Below are 19,653 nucleotides of genomic sequence, written 5' to 3'. Positions count from 1 at the left end.
GATGACCTCCTGTGACATGTGGACTGAGGCAGCTCAGCGGTACTGTTGCTATTAGATCTGTCAGCCCCTTTTGATATGGTTGACCACCAGCTTCTGTCTAGCCGCCTCACTGATGTGGGGATTCAGGGATCTGCCTTGCAATGGCTGGCCTCTTTCCTCCAAGGTCGGGGACAAAGGATGGTGATAGGGGAGGAATCATTCCAGAGGCACCCACTCACATGTGATATGACACAAGGGGCAGTTCTGTCCCCAATGTTATTTAACATCTATATGCGCCCCCTTGCCCTTATTGTCAGGAAGTATGGGCTAGAATGCCATCAATATGCAGATGACACCCAGCTCTATCTATTGATGAGTGGCCAATCCAACTGCGGCCCGGACAACTTGAACCTGACACTACAAGCCGTGGCATCTTGGCTCAGATTGAGTCAACTGAATCTGAATCTGATGAAGACAGAGGTTCTCTATTTGAGTCGCAGTGGTCTGGGAAAGGAGGTCCCCTTGCCGGCTTTTGACGGGGTACCACTAATACCGGCCCCAAAGGTCAGGAGCCTAGGAGTGCTCCTGGAAATCCTCTCTGACTATGGAGGCCCAGGTAGCAACCACTGCCAAGTCTGTCCTTTTCCACCTGCAGTGGGTATGGCAGTTGGTCCCTTTCTTGGAGCACTGCAACTTAGCAATGGTGATCCATGCTACAGTCACCTTGAGAATAGACTACTGTAATGCCCTCTACATGGGGCTGCCCTTGACTCTGACTCAGAAACTGCAGCTAGTGCAGAACACTGCAGCATGGTTGTTAATGGGGCTCCCTTGATAGGAGCACATTCAACCAGTGCTGAAAGAGCTGCACTGGCTGCCTATTGTGTACCAAGTCCATTTCAAAGTGCTGGTATTGACCTTTAAAGCCCTATATGGCTGAGGACCTGCCTATCTATGGGACCACCTTTCCCCATATGTTCCCCAGAGAGCACTGCATTCAGGAGCTCAAAATTTGCTATTCATCCCTGGATCAAGGGAGGCCGGATTAAGCTCTACATGAGCCAGGGCCTTCTCAGTGGCAGCACCAATGCTGCGGAATGCTCTCCCAGAGGCCATAAGAGCCCTGCAGGATCTCTCCCAATTCCCCAGGGCCTGTAAAACTGAACTTTTTCAACAGGCCTATAAAAACTAAGTGGGAGAAGACTGCCTCTTCTATGCTGCTGAACAACACCATCAGAAGGACCACTAACAGATAATCAGAAGAACTGTCACATCAAAAATAATCCGATCTGCCTATGTCAAAATTCTTGTATAGCACCAAATATTGAGTTTTAAATTGTTGTCATTGTTTTATTGCTTTAAAATTGTAACTGAAATTGTGGTTTTAACCTGAATGTTAGCTGCCCTGAGTCCATTTGCGGAGTGGGCGGCATATAAATCTAAGGTAAATAAATAAATATACCCCGCTGACCCCTCCCCAAACCCATTCCTGCCCTGGGTCCTCCCCCCAAATCTCCATATATTTAATAACCCAGAGTTGACAACCTTATTAATGACTCTCTCAAACAGCATGGACATTCATTTTCCATCTCAAGGAGAATTACTTATTTACACAGTTACTACTACCCCTTGTAACTGGGAAATTCTGGACACAGTCCATTTCCATGTATCATCATATACTTTACTGGCATATCACATTCCCATGTATATTTATTTGGAAGTTCCATTCAAAAGGATTTACTTACAAGCAAGTGTGCAAGCTTGAAGACATAGCTTTAATTTTTGCTGCACTTGTACAGATTGTATTAAATAAATTTTATTTTATTATTTCAATTTATATTCTGCACTCCCTGTGAGAGGGCTCAGAGTGGACTACAGCAGAATTTAAAACATCAGATAAATTATAAATACTTAAAAACAATTGGAACAGCATAACTTAAATGTGTATCAAATGTATATCCATACACATGGTTTCCAGTTGGCACCACTAGGCCTCTAGAATTGTCTAATCTGGGCCTTGTAGGATAGTAACTTTAGCAGAGGAGGCCACAGCCAAAGACCTGGAGGAACAGTTCTTGTTTTATAGGCCCTGCAGAATGGGAGTAACCCCACAGGGCCCTGATTTCAACTGGGAGCATGTTCCACCAGATCAGTGCCAGGGCTGAAAAAGCCCTGGCCCTGGTGGAGGCTAAACAGACATCCTTCGAGCTAGGGACAACCAGCAAATCTTTGCAGAGCAAAAGGTTCTCTGGGGCACATATAGGGAGAGGCGGTCCCCAAGGAATGTTGGTCCCAGGCTGCATAGGGCTTTGAAGGTCATACCAAGACCTTGAAAAGGATCCAGTATTCAATCGGTAGCCAGTGCAGTTGGCACAGCGCCAGCCAATTGTATGCCCACACAGGTAACACAGTCAGCAGGTGCGCCACTGCATTTTGCAGCAGCTGGAGTTTCCAGATCAGCCACAAGGGCAAGCCCACATAGAGTGAGTTACAGTAATGAAGCCTGGAAGTGACGATTGCATGGGTCAACTGTAGCCAAGTCCTAGGGGGAGAGATAGGGCATCAGCTGCCTCAGCTGCCAAAGTTGATAAAAGGCAGACCTGGCAACTGTGGCAAACTGGGCCTCCATAATAAGTGAGGCATCCAGGATCATCTCAGGCTCCTCACCTTCTGGGTTGGCACAAGTATAGCACCACCCAGGGGGTGGGCAGCCTGATTCCCAATTCAGTTCCTTTCCGGCTCAGGTACAGGACCTCTGTCTTCACTGGATTAAGTTTCAACAGGCTCTGCTGCAGCCACCCAGCCACAGCCTCCAATGACCTGGTTAAATTTTCTGGAGTGGAGTCCAGGCAGCCATCCATCATCAGATATACCTGCTTGTCTCCAAGCAGATATAATTCTGCAGTGTCAAATGCATGTGGGTTGTATAAAAAAAGTTTTGAATTCTATTCAGGGGCAAAGCAGTATGTTTTAATTATTATAGCAACCACTTAGTATTAGGCTTCCCAATCCCCGGGCCCAGCAGGGGATCCCCCAGTTTTACAGGCTCCACCTCCAGCCAGTTGGCTGGCAGGGGTAAGCCCCGCCCCCACAGCCACCATTTACCTTTAGATCTCCCGCAGGTTTAGAAGCCTGCAAACAGGTCTTGTTTTAGAATGTGCCTTTAAATTTGAGCAGAAAGTGAAAGCTTCATGGGGGAAAGCCAGCAGCAGAGCCATGTGAGAGCAGAGTCCCTCAGTTTGTTTTGCTTTTGTTTCAGAGCAAGTCAGTGTGTGTGTGTGTGTGAGAGAGAGAGAGAGAGAGAGCATCTTTGTGGAGGAACCAGAGCCAGTAATTGTGTGTGAGAGTGAGTGAGAGAGAAAGAAAGAAAGAGAGCAAGCACAGCCCCTATACTTTTCAGAGGTCTTTGTGGAGGAATCAGAGCCAATAAGTGTCCGTGTGTGTGTGTATGTGAGTGAGAGAGAGTGAGAGAGAGAGAGAGAGAGAGAGCGCGAACGAGAACGCCAGAGTTCAGTTTCTGTGCTTGTTTTGCATTGATTTCAGAGTCTTTGTATAGGAACCTGTTTATGCGATAGAGGAAAACTCCACCTCTCTCTCTTTTTATTTGCCAGTGTTAGCCTGAAGAACAGCAGTTCCTGTGAGTAAAGCCCCAGTGAGATCACAAAAATGTGTGCTTGCAAACTCTGTGCATTTTGTATGCTTTGTGTGTGTTCACTTTCATTTACTAGAATTGTAGCTATTGGGGGATGAGGAAATGATGACTATTCAGGTGAACTGTACTGCTGTATTTTTATGTATTTATTTTGAGAATGCGAAAGTCTCCTGGCTCTGCCCCAAAGTCTCCTGGTGCCACTCCCAAAATCTCCAGATATTTTTGAATTAGACTTGGCAACCCTACTTAGTATGCACCCTTGCTCAGGAAATTATGAATTTGAAAATGTGAAGTTTGATTTATGTCCATCCCACCTACTTAGCATGTGTATACAAACAGCTGTTTATGTCAAAAGAACATTGTTGCAGTTAGGTACATGCAGGCCTTGAATTCAGCAGGAGCTCACAGGAGCACAACTCCTGAACCTTTCTGACGCCCCCTTCCTCCTCTCTACCTACCTTGTCCATTGAATAGCAGGTGCAGCTGCATAACAATCCCTGGATTAGGAAAGAGGGCAGCCAGCCAGCCACCAGGAGCTTTGCCACACACCCAGCAGCCATTATTAACCTCTGGAGGAGCCCACACCACCCTTTCTGCACTTCTTATGTGATTTTGGGCGATGGATGGCTTGCTGGCCTTTTGACTGGGGGGGGGTGGCAAAGGAGAGCCCCAGGTGAGTGAGGACTGCTTGGGCTGGCGGGATCTCTAGCCAGCCCAAGCAGGCCTCACTCACCCGGGGCTCTCCTTTCTTGCATCAGGTTGCTTTTGGTTGGTGGGGGGGCGGCATATGCTAATGAGTTATGCTAATGAGTTCCACCACCTATTTTTCTACAAAACAACCCCTGCGTACATCTCTACAAAGCCTCCTAAATACTTTTAAGTCCTAATATGTCATTCTCTCCAATTCAAAATATTTGTGTTTAGCAACTCTGGACAAACATTACTGTAGTAGTATATGCCTAATCCAAAGAATCATGCTTGCTCTATATACACAGAAAAACTTTGAGCTTCTGATTCTTCAACAGCAGCTCACATGTCACATGAGAAAATTTGTGATTTAGCAAGGAGGGTTTCTGTTCAAAGTCAAAAAGTAACATCAAGAAATTCCAAAGGTCATGCCAGTCACATATTTCAAATAGCTGTGTAGATCACAGCTATCATATTGGTGAACCAACTGGTATGCCTGATCATAAGCATTTGCTGGTTCTGTAGATATTAGAATCAAAGGCTTGTGACTTATTTCTAACCTAATACCTAAAATTAAAACTTTGAATCCATGCAATAACCTCGAAGCTTCCTAAATAGCTAGTAATCTGCTAGTGTAAAAGTCACCATCAAACAAAACTTTTGAAACAATTACCCAAGAGCTACATCTTGAAAGAAACATTTATAATATATTTTATTTTGTACTAGGCAATTTCTAGTAGGTGCCTGCTAAAAACTAGTAGGCTAAGAGTGTGCTAGACATGGAAGTAGTCAATTTTTTAAGTTAATGCATAACAATAAAAAACAATATGAAAACTAAGAGACAAGAAAGACCATTAACTCAATTTCAGAAGTCTCCTATTAAGAATGGAGGGGAGATTAACCATATTCCAATGTGATTATCATAGATGTTGTATTATTAACTATACAGGTAAGATAAATGAACACCACATTTTGATGTCATATGTTCCAAATGACCCACATCTCTGCCAGCCCAAAAATTCAAGAAATGTCAATCTTATAATTATGAATATAGCGAAGAACATAATCATTGCTTAAAAGATGAACAAAAACCAAAATATCATTCACATGGCATGAATTTTTTGTAGATCAGATGCACATTCCAAAAGTCAAGTTTAGAAACACAACACTGTACTGATGCATGATGACTTCTTTGAAACCAGAGGGAACACCATCTCAGCTACAGTTTCATGTAAGACTTTTCACTACCAAACACCTCCAATATCCTTCTAAAGCAAACTGTGACAGAGGCTAATAAGCAAACAAAACTAACAGTTTTCAATTATATGTTTTGGACCCTTAGACAATCTGCTTCCAATTTTATGAAATGCATTTATAACTCTTCTTCACTAATATTTTCCTTTCTTATACCTAACCACTTAACACACTTTCTCACTGTTAATTATTTTGTGCTAAAAAAAGTAAGGTTTTATCCACTATATGTATCAAAAGCCACGTTGCACAAGGGCATGGTGGTGTGGTGGGACCGGGAAACAACAGCGTCTACCATATCATATGTAACCACATACGCACCTGTTGCTGCATGTCCAATATTCTGTCAGTTCTAGTCATTGCATGCGACTACTTGCATGTTATTTTAGACAACTAATGTCCCTCCAAGCATCCTCAAATCAAAATTTTACAGGAGAACCTTCAAAGAGTCACTGTTATGTATCATTCTCACATGAAACAAGTTGCAGCCTCATCCTGTCCCCATCCATATTAATAAAATTTCTGTCAATAACCTTAAAATGAAACCAAGAAATGACATGCACACGTGAGTAGTATCAAACTGCTGACTACTCGTAGTCAAAAGCACAAGTTTAAGCCTTTAGTGAAACTTTGGCAAAGTAACTGGACCATAGCATCTTCCAAGGCAGAAAGCATTATTTGCTTTAAACATACTCAAAATTCTCCTACCTCAATCAAAAAGTCTCCGGTTCTCAAGCCAGCTTGCCATGCTACCCCTCCTTCATCCACTGATTCCAGATACTGCAAAGCAGGAAAGGCTGGAGTTGGGGTGAATTCTTCAATTGGCGTATCGGCTTTGGGAATAGACAAGGGCCATTTTAGTAATAAAGGAAATTAGCACAATGGGAAAAATAATTTAATGAAATGAGTAATGCAAGACAAAAATATACTAAGAAATAAGAAACACACTCCACTTCCTATTTCCCATTATTTACCCCTTATATATTAATAATTTTGTGGGATTAATACCAGATCAGCAAATGACTGAAACTTAGCCTTTTAACTGTTCCATAAGCAACAACAGCAACAATAATAAAGCAAACAATTTAATGGAAAAGGAATTGATATTAAAAATCATATACCTATTTCTTAGGATGGTGCACGAAAAAAATATGGTATTTAAAATTTTCAGTCCCTGTTTCACCCAACTATATATAGCTATAAGATGAAATGGCATGAAACTATTACATTTATTTGTATGGTAGTGTATTTGTTTGTATGGTAGTGTATGATCTTACATATATACAGTTTACAGTTATGTATTCTGAAAAGGCGTCAAACTCCTCTTACATTAAAAGATGAGCACATGGTTAGAAATGACAGTTAGATATTCCATCTGAAGAGCTGAACAGGTTCTTGTGAAATTAACGTATATAAAAAGGGTTTGTCTTCTGATTGCTGCATAGATAGCTCAGCGCCAGCTGAGTGACAGAGTGATGAAGTCACTGGGCTTACAGAAGACCCCACCAAATATGCATTTAGCCAGGAGGGTTAATCTGACACCATTGTATAACTATGAAAGCCCAATAGGTGTTCACCATTCTAGTGAGTAACAATAAAAAAAATGGTATTTCAGAGGCAGGGTGTGGAGAATCCTCCATAAGCACATATGGGCTAGCCCTTCTTTGAAGCCAGGCATTATAAGGGAAAGCCCATCAGTAACAGAGGGGTGTTATGGCATGAACTGGGACATACCACCACTTTTTAAAATGGAACACATGAATAATAACATCCAGAATTTTAAATATATTTTTTATCTTTAACAAAAATCTACTGAATAGGTTTTGACATAAGAAAACCCTTGGCACATTTTAACACATGAAGCAAAGCAGCCCTCAAACAGAACACATACTGAAGGCCATTCAACATACATGCAGCTTCTGAGATATAAAAACGATCAGTTTTCATACTAAAACTGCAGCAGATTCAGTTAACAAGCTAAAAACCTATCTCAAGGAAGACAGCAACATGCCTTGTCTCTTGGCAATTAATTTTAATAGATTAATACCTCAAATGCAACAATTTTGTGATTTTTCAGCCAGGTTGCTTACAGTTGGTTAAACTGAGTAACTACCATTTAGAATTACTGTACATATCTGTTTTATTTTTCAATATTAAAATATACACATACATAGAAATAACACACACTCCTCAAAACTGCTCATTCAGAAACCAGTAAAATCCATGCCAGTACTGCTGTACAGAAAGAACACTGTTGTCTAGCAACCAAATGAAACAAGAATAATTCCTGTTTATTTTCAGAATGCATACCGTTTTCACATAGGCATTCACCCAATAACATAGGCATATAAAATCCACATACCTTTGGCCCCTCTGAGCACAAACCCAAATCCTTCATTGTCTTTCTTCTGCAGGACCACTGCTTTTTCTTCTATAATGCAGTCACTGTAGAGAGAATTCCGAGGATAGCGACCATTATTACATCCCTTCATCACCACTGTTGTAGCTGCTCCTCCAGTGTGCAGGTTCATCATCATCACAGTCAGTTAATCAAATAATATTGCAGTAACCAAACATTGGAAAAATATAACAGCAAAAAACAGAAGGAAAAAGAAGACAAAGACAAGGCTTAATGGTAAGGGAGAACATGACATTGCAACTTAATGGAGGGAATAATGCAAGCAGAGGAAGAAACCATGCATGGTGGTAGCTGAATAAACGTGTGATCATGTCATCTGTGTGCTAGCTAGGAGTCTAAGAAGAAAAGAAAGTGAACTGAATGACAGTAGCATGAATAAACTCCTCAATCGTGGATATACCAGATGCATCTTCTAGTGAAGCCAAAATGAAACCAACCAGAAGAAAAATGAGGCAGCATTTTAAAATTTTAGTTAGATCTGTTTGCTGTGTTATGTAGCTAAAAGGCACAAATATATTCAGAAGCTATGCCTTGCATCAAAAGCCCTTTTTCAATCCTAGTGAGTGTTGCATGCTGCAAGAATCCCACATGATCATCTGACAGCCTACAAGGCTAACAACGTGCAGCTGCCTTGGCGTCATCAGCACAAATTTTCACAGCATCAAGAATCTGCATAATTTAAATAGTAACAAGGCATGGATGTTCATGAGCACCTTTTTCATAAAAAAAATTATTGTGCCTTTCTGAAAGCTAGCTCAATGAATTGCTAATGAGCAGGGTGCTTTAAAATACTAACACAGGATTGTATCTTCTTAAAAGGCAGTTTCTTAACATTTCTGTGACTATGACTCTTGCATTAATGATTCTTGTGTTCTAAAATCCAGTTATTCATATAATAGGTTAATTTAAGTTTTCACCAGCATGGTAAGTTATAAGATATACAAATTTCCGGTCATATTTTAATTTTTTAAAATTATATAAATCCAATACAATTATAGTTACATATTTAATTGGAAACATTTAAAAAAACTCATTAATATATAACTCTGCAATCTCGTTTCTGTCACACACTAAGGGGTATTCTTTTATGAAGTCAGTAGCTGCTACAAAATATGGTGGTGCAGTGGCTTAAAACTATCGCTTTAGTAATGATAGAAAGCAAGCAAGGTATGCAATTACCACAGAAACAATCAAGGCAGAAAGTTAAAGAAAATACTGGAATCCATTCTGTAAAAACACTAAATATCCATAGTGCTTATAGAACTAATTAGTTAAAGCTGCAATCCTGCACCAATTCACACATCCTTATCTTAAACTGGAAATACTGGTATAAGATAAGTGAAAAGGGAGAAAGGAATAATGGATATTTCCCATTCAACAACTGGGCCAGAAATAGCCAGTACCCTTTGGCAGAAATCCAGTTAACAGCTGGCAATTATAATGGGACCTTCTCTGAGAGAGAAAAGGGGCAAGCTGCCAGACACTGTTGGTCCTCTGGCTGGTAGATAGGGCCAGACTTTCCTGCCTCGCATTCTTGATTGATGTCAATGAGGTTTAAGTATAATTGGATTCAAACTGACATTAAAGAGGGTTGGAAAGAAAAGTGTTAAGGTTCTCTACTTTCAAATCCCCTTTTCCTCTTCATCCCCTGCTCCAGTACAAATCCCACAAATGTTTAGGTAGAATTTTTTTTATCATCAGTGTGACTTACACAGTTACTTACACAGTTCCCACTTTTTATCCACAGAGCAACCCTGTGAAGCAGGCTAGTCTGAGACTACATGATTGGCACAATCTTCCCAGTACTCCCAGACAGATTTTATGATGTTTCCTTTATCATGGACAGATAGCTTGTTGCTTGTGTTTAGACTTACAGGGATACCAAGACAGTACAGGGGTGGGGGATCTATTAAAATGATCCATTCATCAGAAATAGCTGAAGCTTTCTGAAGAGCTATCTTTCCTGTTGATATGGCGGATACTTCTGTCAATGCCTTGGTTGAACTCTGGAATAAGAAAATGACCCAGGTGGTTGACACAATTATTCCCAGGCACCCTCTCCGAAGTGTTAGAGCCAAAGTAGCACCTGATTTACTGAGGGGGTGTGGGCAATGAAAAGACAAGAGAGAGAGCTAGAGCAATAAAGGAAGATGACTCATGGCAAAGCCAATCAGACATGGCTGAAATATCTTTTCAAACATACTCTGTGGCAAGGGTGGCAGCAACCCCGCCTCCCCTTTTCCACCACCATTACATATATACAGTACAGACCAGTGAAGCTGTTCTGGAAGGTTGGATTGGGCCACAGGAGGAGGTGGACTGCTCGGTGGCCTGCTGTGACCCTTTGGCTCAACACTGTAGGTAAAATCTCTTGCATCCAATTCCTACTTGGATTCTACATTAGTTGTCAGATGGTGTCAGAATGCTGATAACTAGCTGTTTAAGAATGTTGTCAGTTTATTCGGTTTGAGGATATGGACAGAATCCTTGGAAGTCTGAAGCCTACCACCTATTTGTATAACCCTTGTTATTCTTGGCTACTTAAATCTGTCATGGGAAGTGGTGGCTGACTTAGTCTGAGAAGCACTGAATGGCCACAGTGGCCATCCCACCCTTGAAACAAGCTTGAAACTTATAAAGAAACCTACTGTGGACCCAAGAGATCTCAATCACTATTAACCAGACCAAAATGTTCAACTCATGAGTAAGGTGATTGAACAGATGGTGGCTTGACAACACCATGCTTTCTTGGATAAAATAAATTCTTTGGATTCTTTCTAATCTGATTTTAGGCCTGGTTACGCGACTGAAACTGTGTTAGTTACCCTGCTTGGATGACTTGTGCTGGGAGACAGAGTAGAACTCTGTTGATTCTCCTGGACCTCTCAATGGGCATTGATACTTTGGACCTTGAGCTTGTCTGGAGGTTCTAGCAGGGGAGCACAGCTAGAATTTAATAAGCATTCCCTCTATTTCTTCATCCAAATCATTTATAAAGATGTTGAACAAAACAGGTCCCAGGACAGATCCTTGAGGCACTCCACTTGTCACTCCTCTCCAACAGGATGAGGAACAATTCACAAGCACTCTTTGGGTGCGATCTGTCAACCATTTACAGATCCACCTAACTGTAACTGGATCCAAACCACATTTTACCAACTTGTCAACAAGGACAGTACGTGGAACCTTATCAAAAGCCTTACTGAAATCAAGATAAACGATGTCTACAGCATTCCCCTGATCCAGCAAGGTAGTCACTTTTTTTAAAAAAATAGATCAGGTTAGTCTGACATGACTTGTTCTTGAGTATGCTGGCTTTTAGTAATCACAGCCATCCTTTCTAAATGTTCTAGGACCGACTGTTTGATGATTTGTTCTAAAACTTTTCCAGGTATAGACATCAAGCTGACAGGTCAATAGCTACCCGGGTCCTCCTTTTTCCCCTTCTTGAAGATGGGGACAACATTCACCCACCTCCAATCTTTCAGCACCTCTCCTGTTCTCCAAGAATTCTCAAAAATAATAGCCAGAGACTTGGAAATTACATCCGCAAGCTCTTTTAGAACCCTTGGATGCAGTTCATCTGGCCCTGAGGACCTAGTTTCATTTAAAGCGGCGTTTCCCAATGGCAGGGTCGCGACCTGGCACCGGGGCACCCAGGCTTCAATCCCAGGTCATGAGGCCTCCCACTGATGTCCCCCCGGCCACTCCCCCCTGCATCGCGCTGACCCTGGTGCTGAAGTAGCTCTGCCTTGCTCCTTGACCTTTTGGGCATACCTGACTGGTTAATAGGGAACCAGGCACAGCAAACTTTATGCCTGCCCATGGAAAAATACTAAGGTCAGTAAATATGATTATCTTGTCTCTGCTCTCGAGCGCATCACATGCCTTGACCAAACAGTTTGTACAACTCAGCTATCTACCTCAGACTATGTCTCGTGATTATCTGATATGACTCAATAAAAGGCTAGGGAAAGACCCTAGCAGGTCAGCTCATGATTGCGGCCTGAAGACTGACTGTCGAGTTGTTCTTTGCTTCACCGTGCCTCCTTCTCCCTCCCTTCTCCAGCCCAGGTCAATTTCGGGCTGTGTAAAGCCCTCCGTCCCCCTCCCCCACCAACCACCTCTTTTTAACAGTTTGGATACCCCACAGGGGAATCCCCTTTTCCTCCCACCTTCTCTTTTGCCCCTGTTCTGAGCCATCCAGGAAACCTCCCCCTTCCTTCTCTCTCACTCTTCACTCCGTATTAAACGGAGCTTCCATGATCCCTCTACTGCGTCTTGCTCCGGATTCAAACCCCCCAGTCCCGCGGCTGGTTGGACATGCATCCTTCTCCCCCGCTGGTCTGCCCCCTTTTAACCCTTCCTGCACTGGAATGTTGTCGGCTTTCCGCCAAAATAGGGCGTTTCTTCAGCCGCCAAAAATAAAGTGGGAGCTGCCAAAACGTTCCCAGACACCTGGGTTCCATGATGCAGCCCATTCTGGGACCTCCCCCCCCTTGGGGACAGGGACGGAGAGTTACCAGCAAGCGAGGGAATCACCCTTTCCAATCCCCCCCCCCCGCTCTGGGCGCCACGTGCTAGATTTGAATCCAACACCAGAAGAGGCTGTTTTGACATGCAAGCAATACCCCCTCTAACTTGTGGGGTCTCGCCAGCAAAAATTCTACTTTGTGAGCTACTGGCATTCAAGTTGTGAGCAACTGTTCCCGCCCCCCTTTCTGGATGCCGACCCTTCCATCTGCTGCCGAGGAAGGGAGGGAGGAGGAGGGGCGGTGCGATGCCACGGGGGGTGGGGCAAACTTGGCCTGACTTCCCCCTGGCCAGAGTCAGCTGTTTAAAAGGTAAGTTGCTCCCATCCAGTTTTTTTCCCATTTTTCTTTTCTTTTTCTTTCTTCCTTTTGTCCCTCCTTTCTTTCACTCCTTCCCTCCCCTTTCCTTTCTTCCTTTCTATTTCCTTTCTCTTTTTTCTTTTTCTCTCTTTTTGTTTCCAACTCTCTCCCCCTCCTTCCTTCCCTTTCGTTCATTCATTCTTTCTATCTATTTGCTTTATTTCCCACTCTCCTTCCTCTCTCTTTCTGTCAGTCTTTCCCCCTGTCTCCTTCCTTCCTTCCTTCCTTCCTTCCTTCCTTCCTTCCTTCCTTCCTTCCTTCCTTCCTTCCTTCCTTCCCATGCTAATCGGAGTAGAGCTGGGTGGAAGGGAGGAGGAAGAAGAAGCTTGAAATGCTCTGCTATTTCATGTTTCCCCAGCGCTGCCGTCTTTCTTTCTTTCTTTCTTTCTTTCTTTCTTTCTTTCTTTCTTTCTTTCTTTCTTTCTTTCTTTCTTTCTTTCTTTCTTTCTTTCTTTCTTTCTTTCTTTCTTTCTTTCTTTCTTTCTTTCTTTCTTTCCCCTGTGCAGGCATCTTTCTTTCTTACTTGGGGGGTGGGGAGAGAAGCTTGGAACGCCCCGCTATTTCATGTTTTCCCAGGCTGAGAGCATTTTATATTTTTAGTCTTCTGCTGTGTGATTCTTGTGCTTTTTTCTTGATGTTTTATTTTTAAAATTGCAATGCAAAATCACGCTATTCTCCTACCTTCTCTAAACAAAATATTGCAAGTTTTAGGATTGTTTGTACATCATTTCCTGTCTCCTGGCTCAACCCCCAAAGTCTCCTGCCTCCACCCCCAAATTTTAGTGGGCCACGTGTAAGAAAAAGCTTCCTACTTTTAATATACATGGACATCGTGATCACTAGCTTGGTTGCCAGGGTGCCTGGAGTTTTTACTCACACACATCTGCTCTAAGAAGTGGACTTTGCCCATGGTTTTTAAGCCTTATGTGGATACTACAAGTCTCAGCTTTGCAGCAGCATTCTACGTTTCTGGATGGATGATAGCCGGAACTACAAACATGCTTCCAGCCGCTCCGTGTGGGCGCCACTTCGGTCATTGCAGTGGAAAAAGCTGCGCAGCCAGGAGCCATTGAGGAGAGCACCTCTCAGCATGATTCAGAGTACCAAAGGCTAACACCACCCAAATCCATCTTGTTTTCTGGACCCCATTACAGCAGAGTGAGAGATGCACATATCCAACAACCGCTTCAACGTATGCATAAGGCAATCAAGCTTATCTCAGACATGAATCACGCCAGACTGCCTAACCCTTTTGTTCAACGGAGCCCATGACAAAAGGATGGTGTCAGCAGAAGAGAAAAGGAGAGGAAGGACAGCTTCACTTGGAGCCATAGATATTGTATAGATCGGGTGTCACCTTAGATATCAATTTGGCTATCTATTGTCCCTTTAGATAAGTTTGCATAACTTGTGTTAATCCCCTTAACTGCCACACTGGAGCCTCCCCCTTACCCCCTTACCCATTGTCACCTGGAAACCCAATCAGGTAACCAGGGCCAGGTCCACTCATTGGCTGGAGATGGGCATCTAATCAAGTACCCAGAATAAACTGGTTACTGCCCACCACACAAATCCAGCCCAAATGGTCACTTCAGAGCCTCCCCTTTTCTGATGTAATGCACCACCTGACCACGTGTGATCTGCCCCTGAACTTCCTACCCCCTTAGGGGTTGATAGATTTTATAACCTCTGACCCAACATTCTGTCGGTGTGCATCTGACAGTACCCCAGTCCTGCTGGTTAGATACTCCCCCGATACCTTATCAGTTGAGGGTCGCTTCCCCCATCTCCCTTATTCGTCGCCATTGGAGCCTTCCTCGAAGACTATGATCGGTAATTATCTGTTTGTCCATCCTTGTGTTACCTCTGTATAATTCTCTCTATTTTTATTAGGTCTGTATGTATGTTGTATGTATCCATTATCTTGTATGTGTGTGTGTTCTATAATTTTCTCTAATAAAGATATAATTGTTTTACCTAATTAGTGTCCATAATAAATTTAGCAAGAATTTCTGGAAGTCAAATCCTGTATACATAGATCCTAGATCCTTTTTGAGCCAGAGTTGCCCACCTGTCAATTCCCCAACCTCATTTGAGGGCATTTTGGCTTACACATGAATGAGAAGTGTAAAAATAACTGGGCCATGAGGGGCGAAAGTTTGGGAAACTCTGATTTAAAGAAATTAGGTGCTTATGTACTACCCCTTTGCTGATCCTAGGCTTCTCACTAACCTCAGGCTTCTCACTTTCTGGACTGGTACAAATGGTGCACCATCCAGGTGGGCAGCCTGATTCCTGGCTCAACACTCTCCCCACCAGCTTATAGGACCAAAGTTAGGTATAGGACCTTCATTTTTGTTGGATTATCTAGGCAAGGCTCTCCATCTATCCAGGCCAGGGCCATTCTATAGAAGCTTTGAAACTGAACTATAAGGCTTCTTGTAGGTGAAACCAAGGGATATGAGTGATAACTTCTCCCAAAATACTGTCTGGCTAACCATTTGTGAATTATTTGGTATGGATTTTCAGTGACCTCCTCTCAAGCAACAGGAGGCAAGAATTAAAGTATCATCCTATTTGATTCATATAAAGAATGTTAAACTGAAGGTTGCAGTTGAGTAAGTCCTAAAATGAATACTAAAGTAAATAATATAACATGGACAGGATCTGCTGCTATTGGACTGGGGACAAGTGTCTATTTATAGCTCTCTCCATGAGCAGAGGAATGAGTGGATGATCCTAGTAATTAACAACTTCAAGATTAATATAGACCCCGTACTTGATTGCTTGCATTTCCCTGGACATTGATCATCCAGCTGTGCAGACTGCTGTTATAAAATATACAACACAGAAAAAATTTAAATTATTTGATGATGAATACCAATAGTGCTTTTGGTCCTGCATGCCCCTCCTCCATACGCACACACACGTGTCTCCAGTCTCTAGTCTAATATCAATATAAAAGCATGAGCTGTTATGGAAGACTTCATTGAGAATTGTAAGCCTGAAATAATTTCAGATTGTAATATTAGGATGCTTTGAGACATCACTGCCAGCCGTCACAGTAACCTGGGTCTATCTGACCTGAGCTGCTGCCAGCACAGCAGCATAGGATGAGCTGGTGAAAACAGCAATCCCGTTCTGTATCAGCCTATTCCTTTTTATAGACTACAGCTGACCTGAAAACAAGCTTGGTCAGTTTGAGCTGATAGAGAAGAAGAGATTGAAATAATAAGGAACATTATGTTTATATACGCTTCCCCATCCTATGTTAACAGCAACACAAGTGAGCTGGATCCATGTTGCTATGGGGGCTTTGAATAATATCTGAAAACACTGCAAATAAAATTAGCAATGTATGAACTGGTCTATCTAAAATCACAAAAACACACCTGATGGGGGAAGAAAAAGAAGAGATGCACAAATTCTATTATACGTATTTTTTCAAAGTGCTGCATGTTCTTAAGGCTATTGCCATATTAAAAAACCTGCAACAGCTTTACTGAAAGTGGGGACGGGAAAGATAGCTGTTGCTGTTTATTTTATAATAAGAACTACTTGCATGATTTTACATGCATTTTAGGAACAACTTTCATGTGACAAGTTCAGTTTTACATCTTTGAACACAAAGAGCATATAAAATCCCCTCCCCAAAGTTATTTTTGACTTTAAGAGGTGAACAGGGACAAAACATCACTGAAATAACTTTTACTTTTTCAAGAATGATACATAAATCAATAGATTCAGGTAGGCAGATGTGTTAATCTGTATAACAGAACAGAACAAGTGGAGGACTTGCAAGGACTATGGGAAGCATTGCGTTTCCCCTTCTCCCACTATTTCTGCTTTCCTTTCCCTGAAAGCCCCCATGTCCTCACCCCATCCCTGCTTCCTCTTCTCCCATCCACCCAGCAGTCTTTTATTTGCCCCCTCATATTCAGCTAATTTATCTACTTCATTTATACCTACCTTTCTTTACAATGGGGATCCAAAGCAGCTTACATTATTTTCCTCCCTTCCGTTATATGCTCACAAAACCCCTGTGAGGTAAATTAGGCTGAGAATGGCTGGGTCCAGACTGGCATTTTAAGCCAGCATAGGGACGGGATGGGGGTGGGCCAAAAAAGCGCAACCAAATGTGTACATCTGCTCCCTATCTCAATCCTGCACTCACCCCGTCGTTATGCATCCCAGACCAGTTGGAAAAAGCTACCATTTCAAAATGGTAGCAAATCAGTCAAGCGACTTTGAGGTGCCTTCTGGCTGTCTGACTGGCCGGGAAGTGGCAGGAACATGGTGGTTGGGCTCTTCAGTGCTATGGATGCTCCTCCCAGGCACATGCATCCCACCCCTCTCCCAGCAGTGGGCCGTGCACCATCTGGCCATCTGTGGGCGCTTCTTTTTTTGAGCCAGCCCACTTCCAGGCTAGCACAAGCTGCCGGTCTGATCCAGCCAATGTGTTGCTGACCCAGCACTACCCATTGAAATTCCATGGCAGGCTGGGGATTCAGACCTGGGTTAGATCATCTAAACACTACACCATATTGGCTTTCGTGTAGTAGCTGCTGTTGAACAGTAACAAACTGCTGGGCCTGGGGGTGAGTAATGGAAGCTGCATAATGTTAAGTCACCTGGTGGCTGCTGCCTAATGAGTTCTCTCTCAAAAGCTAAACAAGGCCTGGAAAGGGCTCTGCCCCCTCACCTTGCCTTTTACTAACAGAAGGAAAGGAAACATCCCCTGTGCAAGCACCAGTCGTTTCCAACTCTGGGGTGATGTCGCATCGCGACATTTTCACAGCACACTTTTTAAATGGGGTGGTTTGCCATTGCCTTCCTCAGTCATCTACACTTTCCCCCCAGCAAGCTGGGTACTCATTTTACCGACCTTGGAAGGATGGAAGGCTGAGTCAACCTTGAGCTGGCAACCTGAAAAGCCAGCTTCCACCGGGGATCAAACTCAGGTCGTGAGCAGAGCTTAGGACTGCAGTATTGCAGCTTTAACACTCTGTGCCACAGGGCTCTTTTACTAACAGAAACCAAGGCCTAAATACTGACACTATCTGTTGTGGTTTATTAGCAATAGACATTGAGGTATTTGTTTCTTAAACCTACAGGCACTGATCTTATTATTTCAGGAGTTAACACTCCAGCCTTTTCCTCAGATTTTTCTGAACACTGGGGGCTTTCTTCAAATTTGTAAAACAATCTGTCTGGTCTGTTCATAGTTTCTGATTTTAAGTATCCACAGATGAGGCCATGTGGAGAACTAGGGTTGCCAGGTCCATCTCAAGAAATACCTGGAGACTTTGGGGGTGGCACCAGGAGCAAGATTGCGACAAGCACAATTTAATTACAAAGGGAGTTCTAGCATTCACATTTAAATGCCTTCCCTCCTTTTAGAAATAATGAAGGATAAGGGCACCTTCTTTTGGGGCTCATAGAATTGGCAGCAGCGGGGGGGGGTTTGATCTCTGGCCTCCATTGCAGGCCTAGCCTTCCTAGCCTTGCTCAGCTGGACACACTTGCCCTCGAGGGAAGGGTGGTGAGGGGTGATCTCTGGCCTTCATTGCAAGCCTGGCCTGGCTTGCCTTGCTCAGCTTGGCTGGGTGCACTTGCCCTCGGGGGAGGAGCACTCCTCTGCTGAAGGTCAGTGCCTTGGGCCACCACAGCAGGACAAGGCTGGGGCCTGCCTTGTCAAGCGGGCATTGGCAGAGGCAGCATTGGTGGGGGGGGGCGCCTTCAGCCTACATCTTGCCAAGCAAGCAGACATCTCAGGGGGAGGTCTTTCACCTTTCAGATGGGGGGGGCACTGGAGTGTTCCCCGGCCATGCAAGGCCTGCCCAGCAATCCTGGGCTACTGGATGAGTGGGAGTCTTCTGTTGGAGGAGGTGGGGGATTCTATATCTTTGTTTCCCTGAAGTGGGCTGCCCTGTCTCTCTAAGAGATAGGATGGGAAGGGCATATCGTGTCCTACGGCATAGGGTACCCAGAGCTTACAAGACAGCTGTTGAAACAATGTGAAATGGTAAAGTAGAAGCAATAAAAGGAGCAGGGAGAAAAAAAAACACTGTGATGATCAGTATGAGAAAAAGGCAGACTGAAAAGGCCCAGACTTGTTACTGGAAAATAGGCTTCCCAAATCCCCCACCTACCCGGGGGACCCCCGATTTGGAGCCTTCTCCCCCCGCTCGCCAAAAATCTGGAAAGCGGGGGGGGGGGGAATGGCAGCCCTTCCCACCCAGCCCTGATCCCAGCAGCTTCTCCTTGCCCTTCCCTTCCCTTCCCATCCAGCCCTGATCGCAGCAGCCTTTCTTCAGTTTTCCCAGGCTGCTTCCTGCCCCCAATCAGCTGGCTGGCGGGGGCAGGGGGAGAGGGAGCCCCGCCCGCAAAGGACCATGTGCCTTTGCACCTCCGGAGGCTTGAATTGAAAGGCTTCAATTTAGGATGGTGTGTCTGTGTTTCTGTGAAGAAGCTGGCAGCAACTGGTGAGTAGAGAGGCCGATCCGCTGCTTCAGACTCGCCAGAAAGCGGGGTGGGGGGGAGAGGGAAACATCTTCATTATTCCCTATGTGATCGATTCTCATAGGGTATAATGGGGAATTGTTCTGGAGGTTTCGGGGGCTCTGGGGGAGCTGTTTTTTGAGGTAGAGGCACCAAATTTTCAATATAGTATCTAGTGCTTCTCCCCAAAGTACCCTCCAAGTTTCAAAACGATTGGAGCAGGGGGTCCAATTCTATGAGCCCCAAAAGAAGGTGCCCCTATCCTTCATTAT

The 19,653-nt window shown here is 43.7% G+C and overlaps 1 protein-coding gene across 5 annotated transcripts in view; it reads right to left on the bottom strand.

Annotated features, from left to right (window-relative positions):
• The window catches only part of SHANK2 (SH3 and multiple ankyrin repeat domains 2), an 811,137-nt gene that overhangs the window by 287,902 nt on the left and 503,582 nt on the right, over nucleotides 1-19,653 (bottom strand). For all 5 annotated transcript variants that reach the window (XM_060263196.1, XM_060263197.1, XM_060263199.1 and 2 more), the window contains 2 exons: nucleotides 7,932-8,014; nucleotides 6,278-6,402 (listed from right to left, as the gene is read on the bottom strand). In XM_060263196.1, the coding sequence (XP_060119179.1) occupies nucleotides 6,278-6,402; nucleotides 7,932-8,014 (208 nt within the window). The remainder of the gene's footprint in view (nucleotides 1-6,277; nucleotides 6,403-7,931; nucleotides 8,015-19,653) is intronic.

The sequence above is a fragment of the Heteronotia binoei genome, chromosome 21, assembly GCF_032191835.1.
Source record: "Heteronotia binoei isolate CCM8104 ecotype False Entrance Well chromosome 21, APGP_CSIRO_Hbin_v1, whole genome shotgun sequence".
NCBI classification, from domain to species: domain Eukaryota; kingdom Metazoa; phylum Chordata; class Lepidosauria; order Squamata; family Gekkonidae; genus Heteronotia; species Heteronotia binoei.
This window is presented reverse-complemented; position numbering and strand designations above follow the sequence as displayed.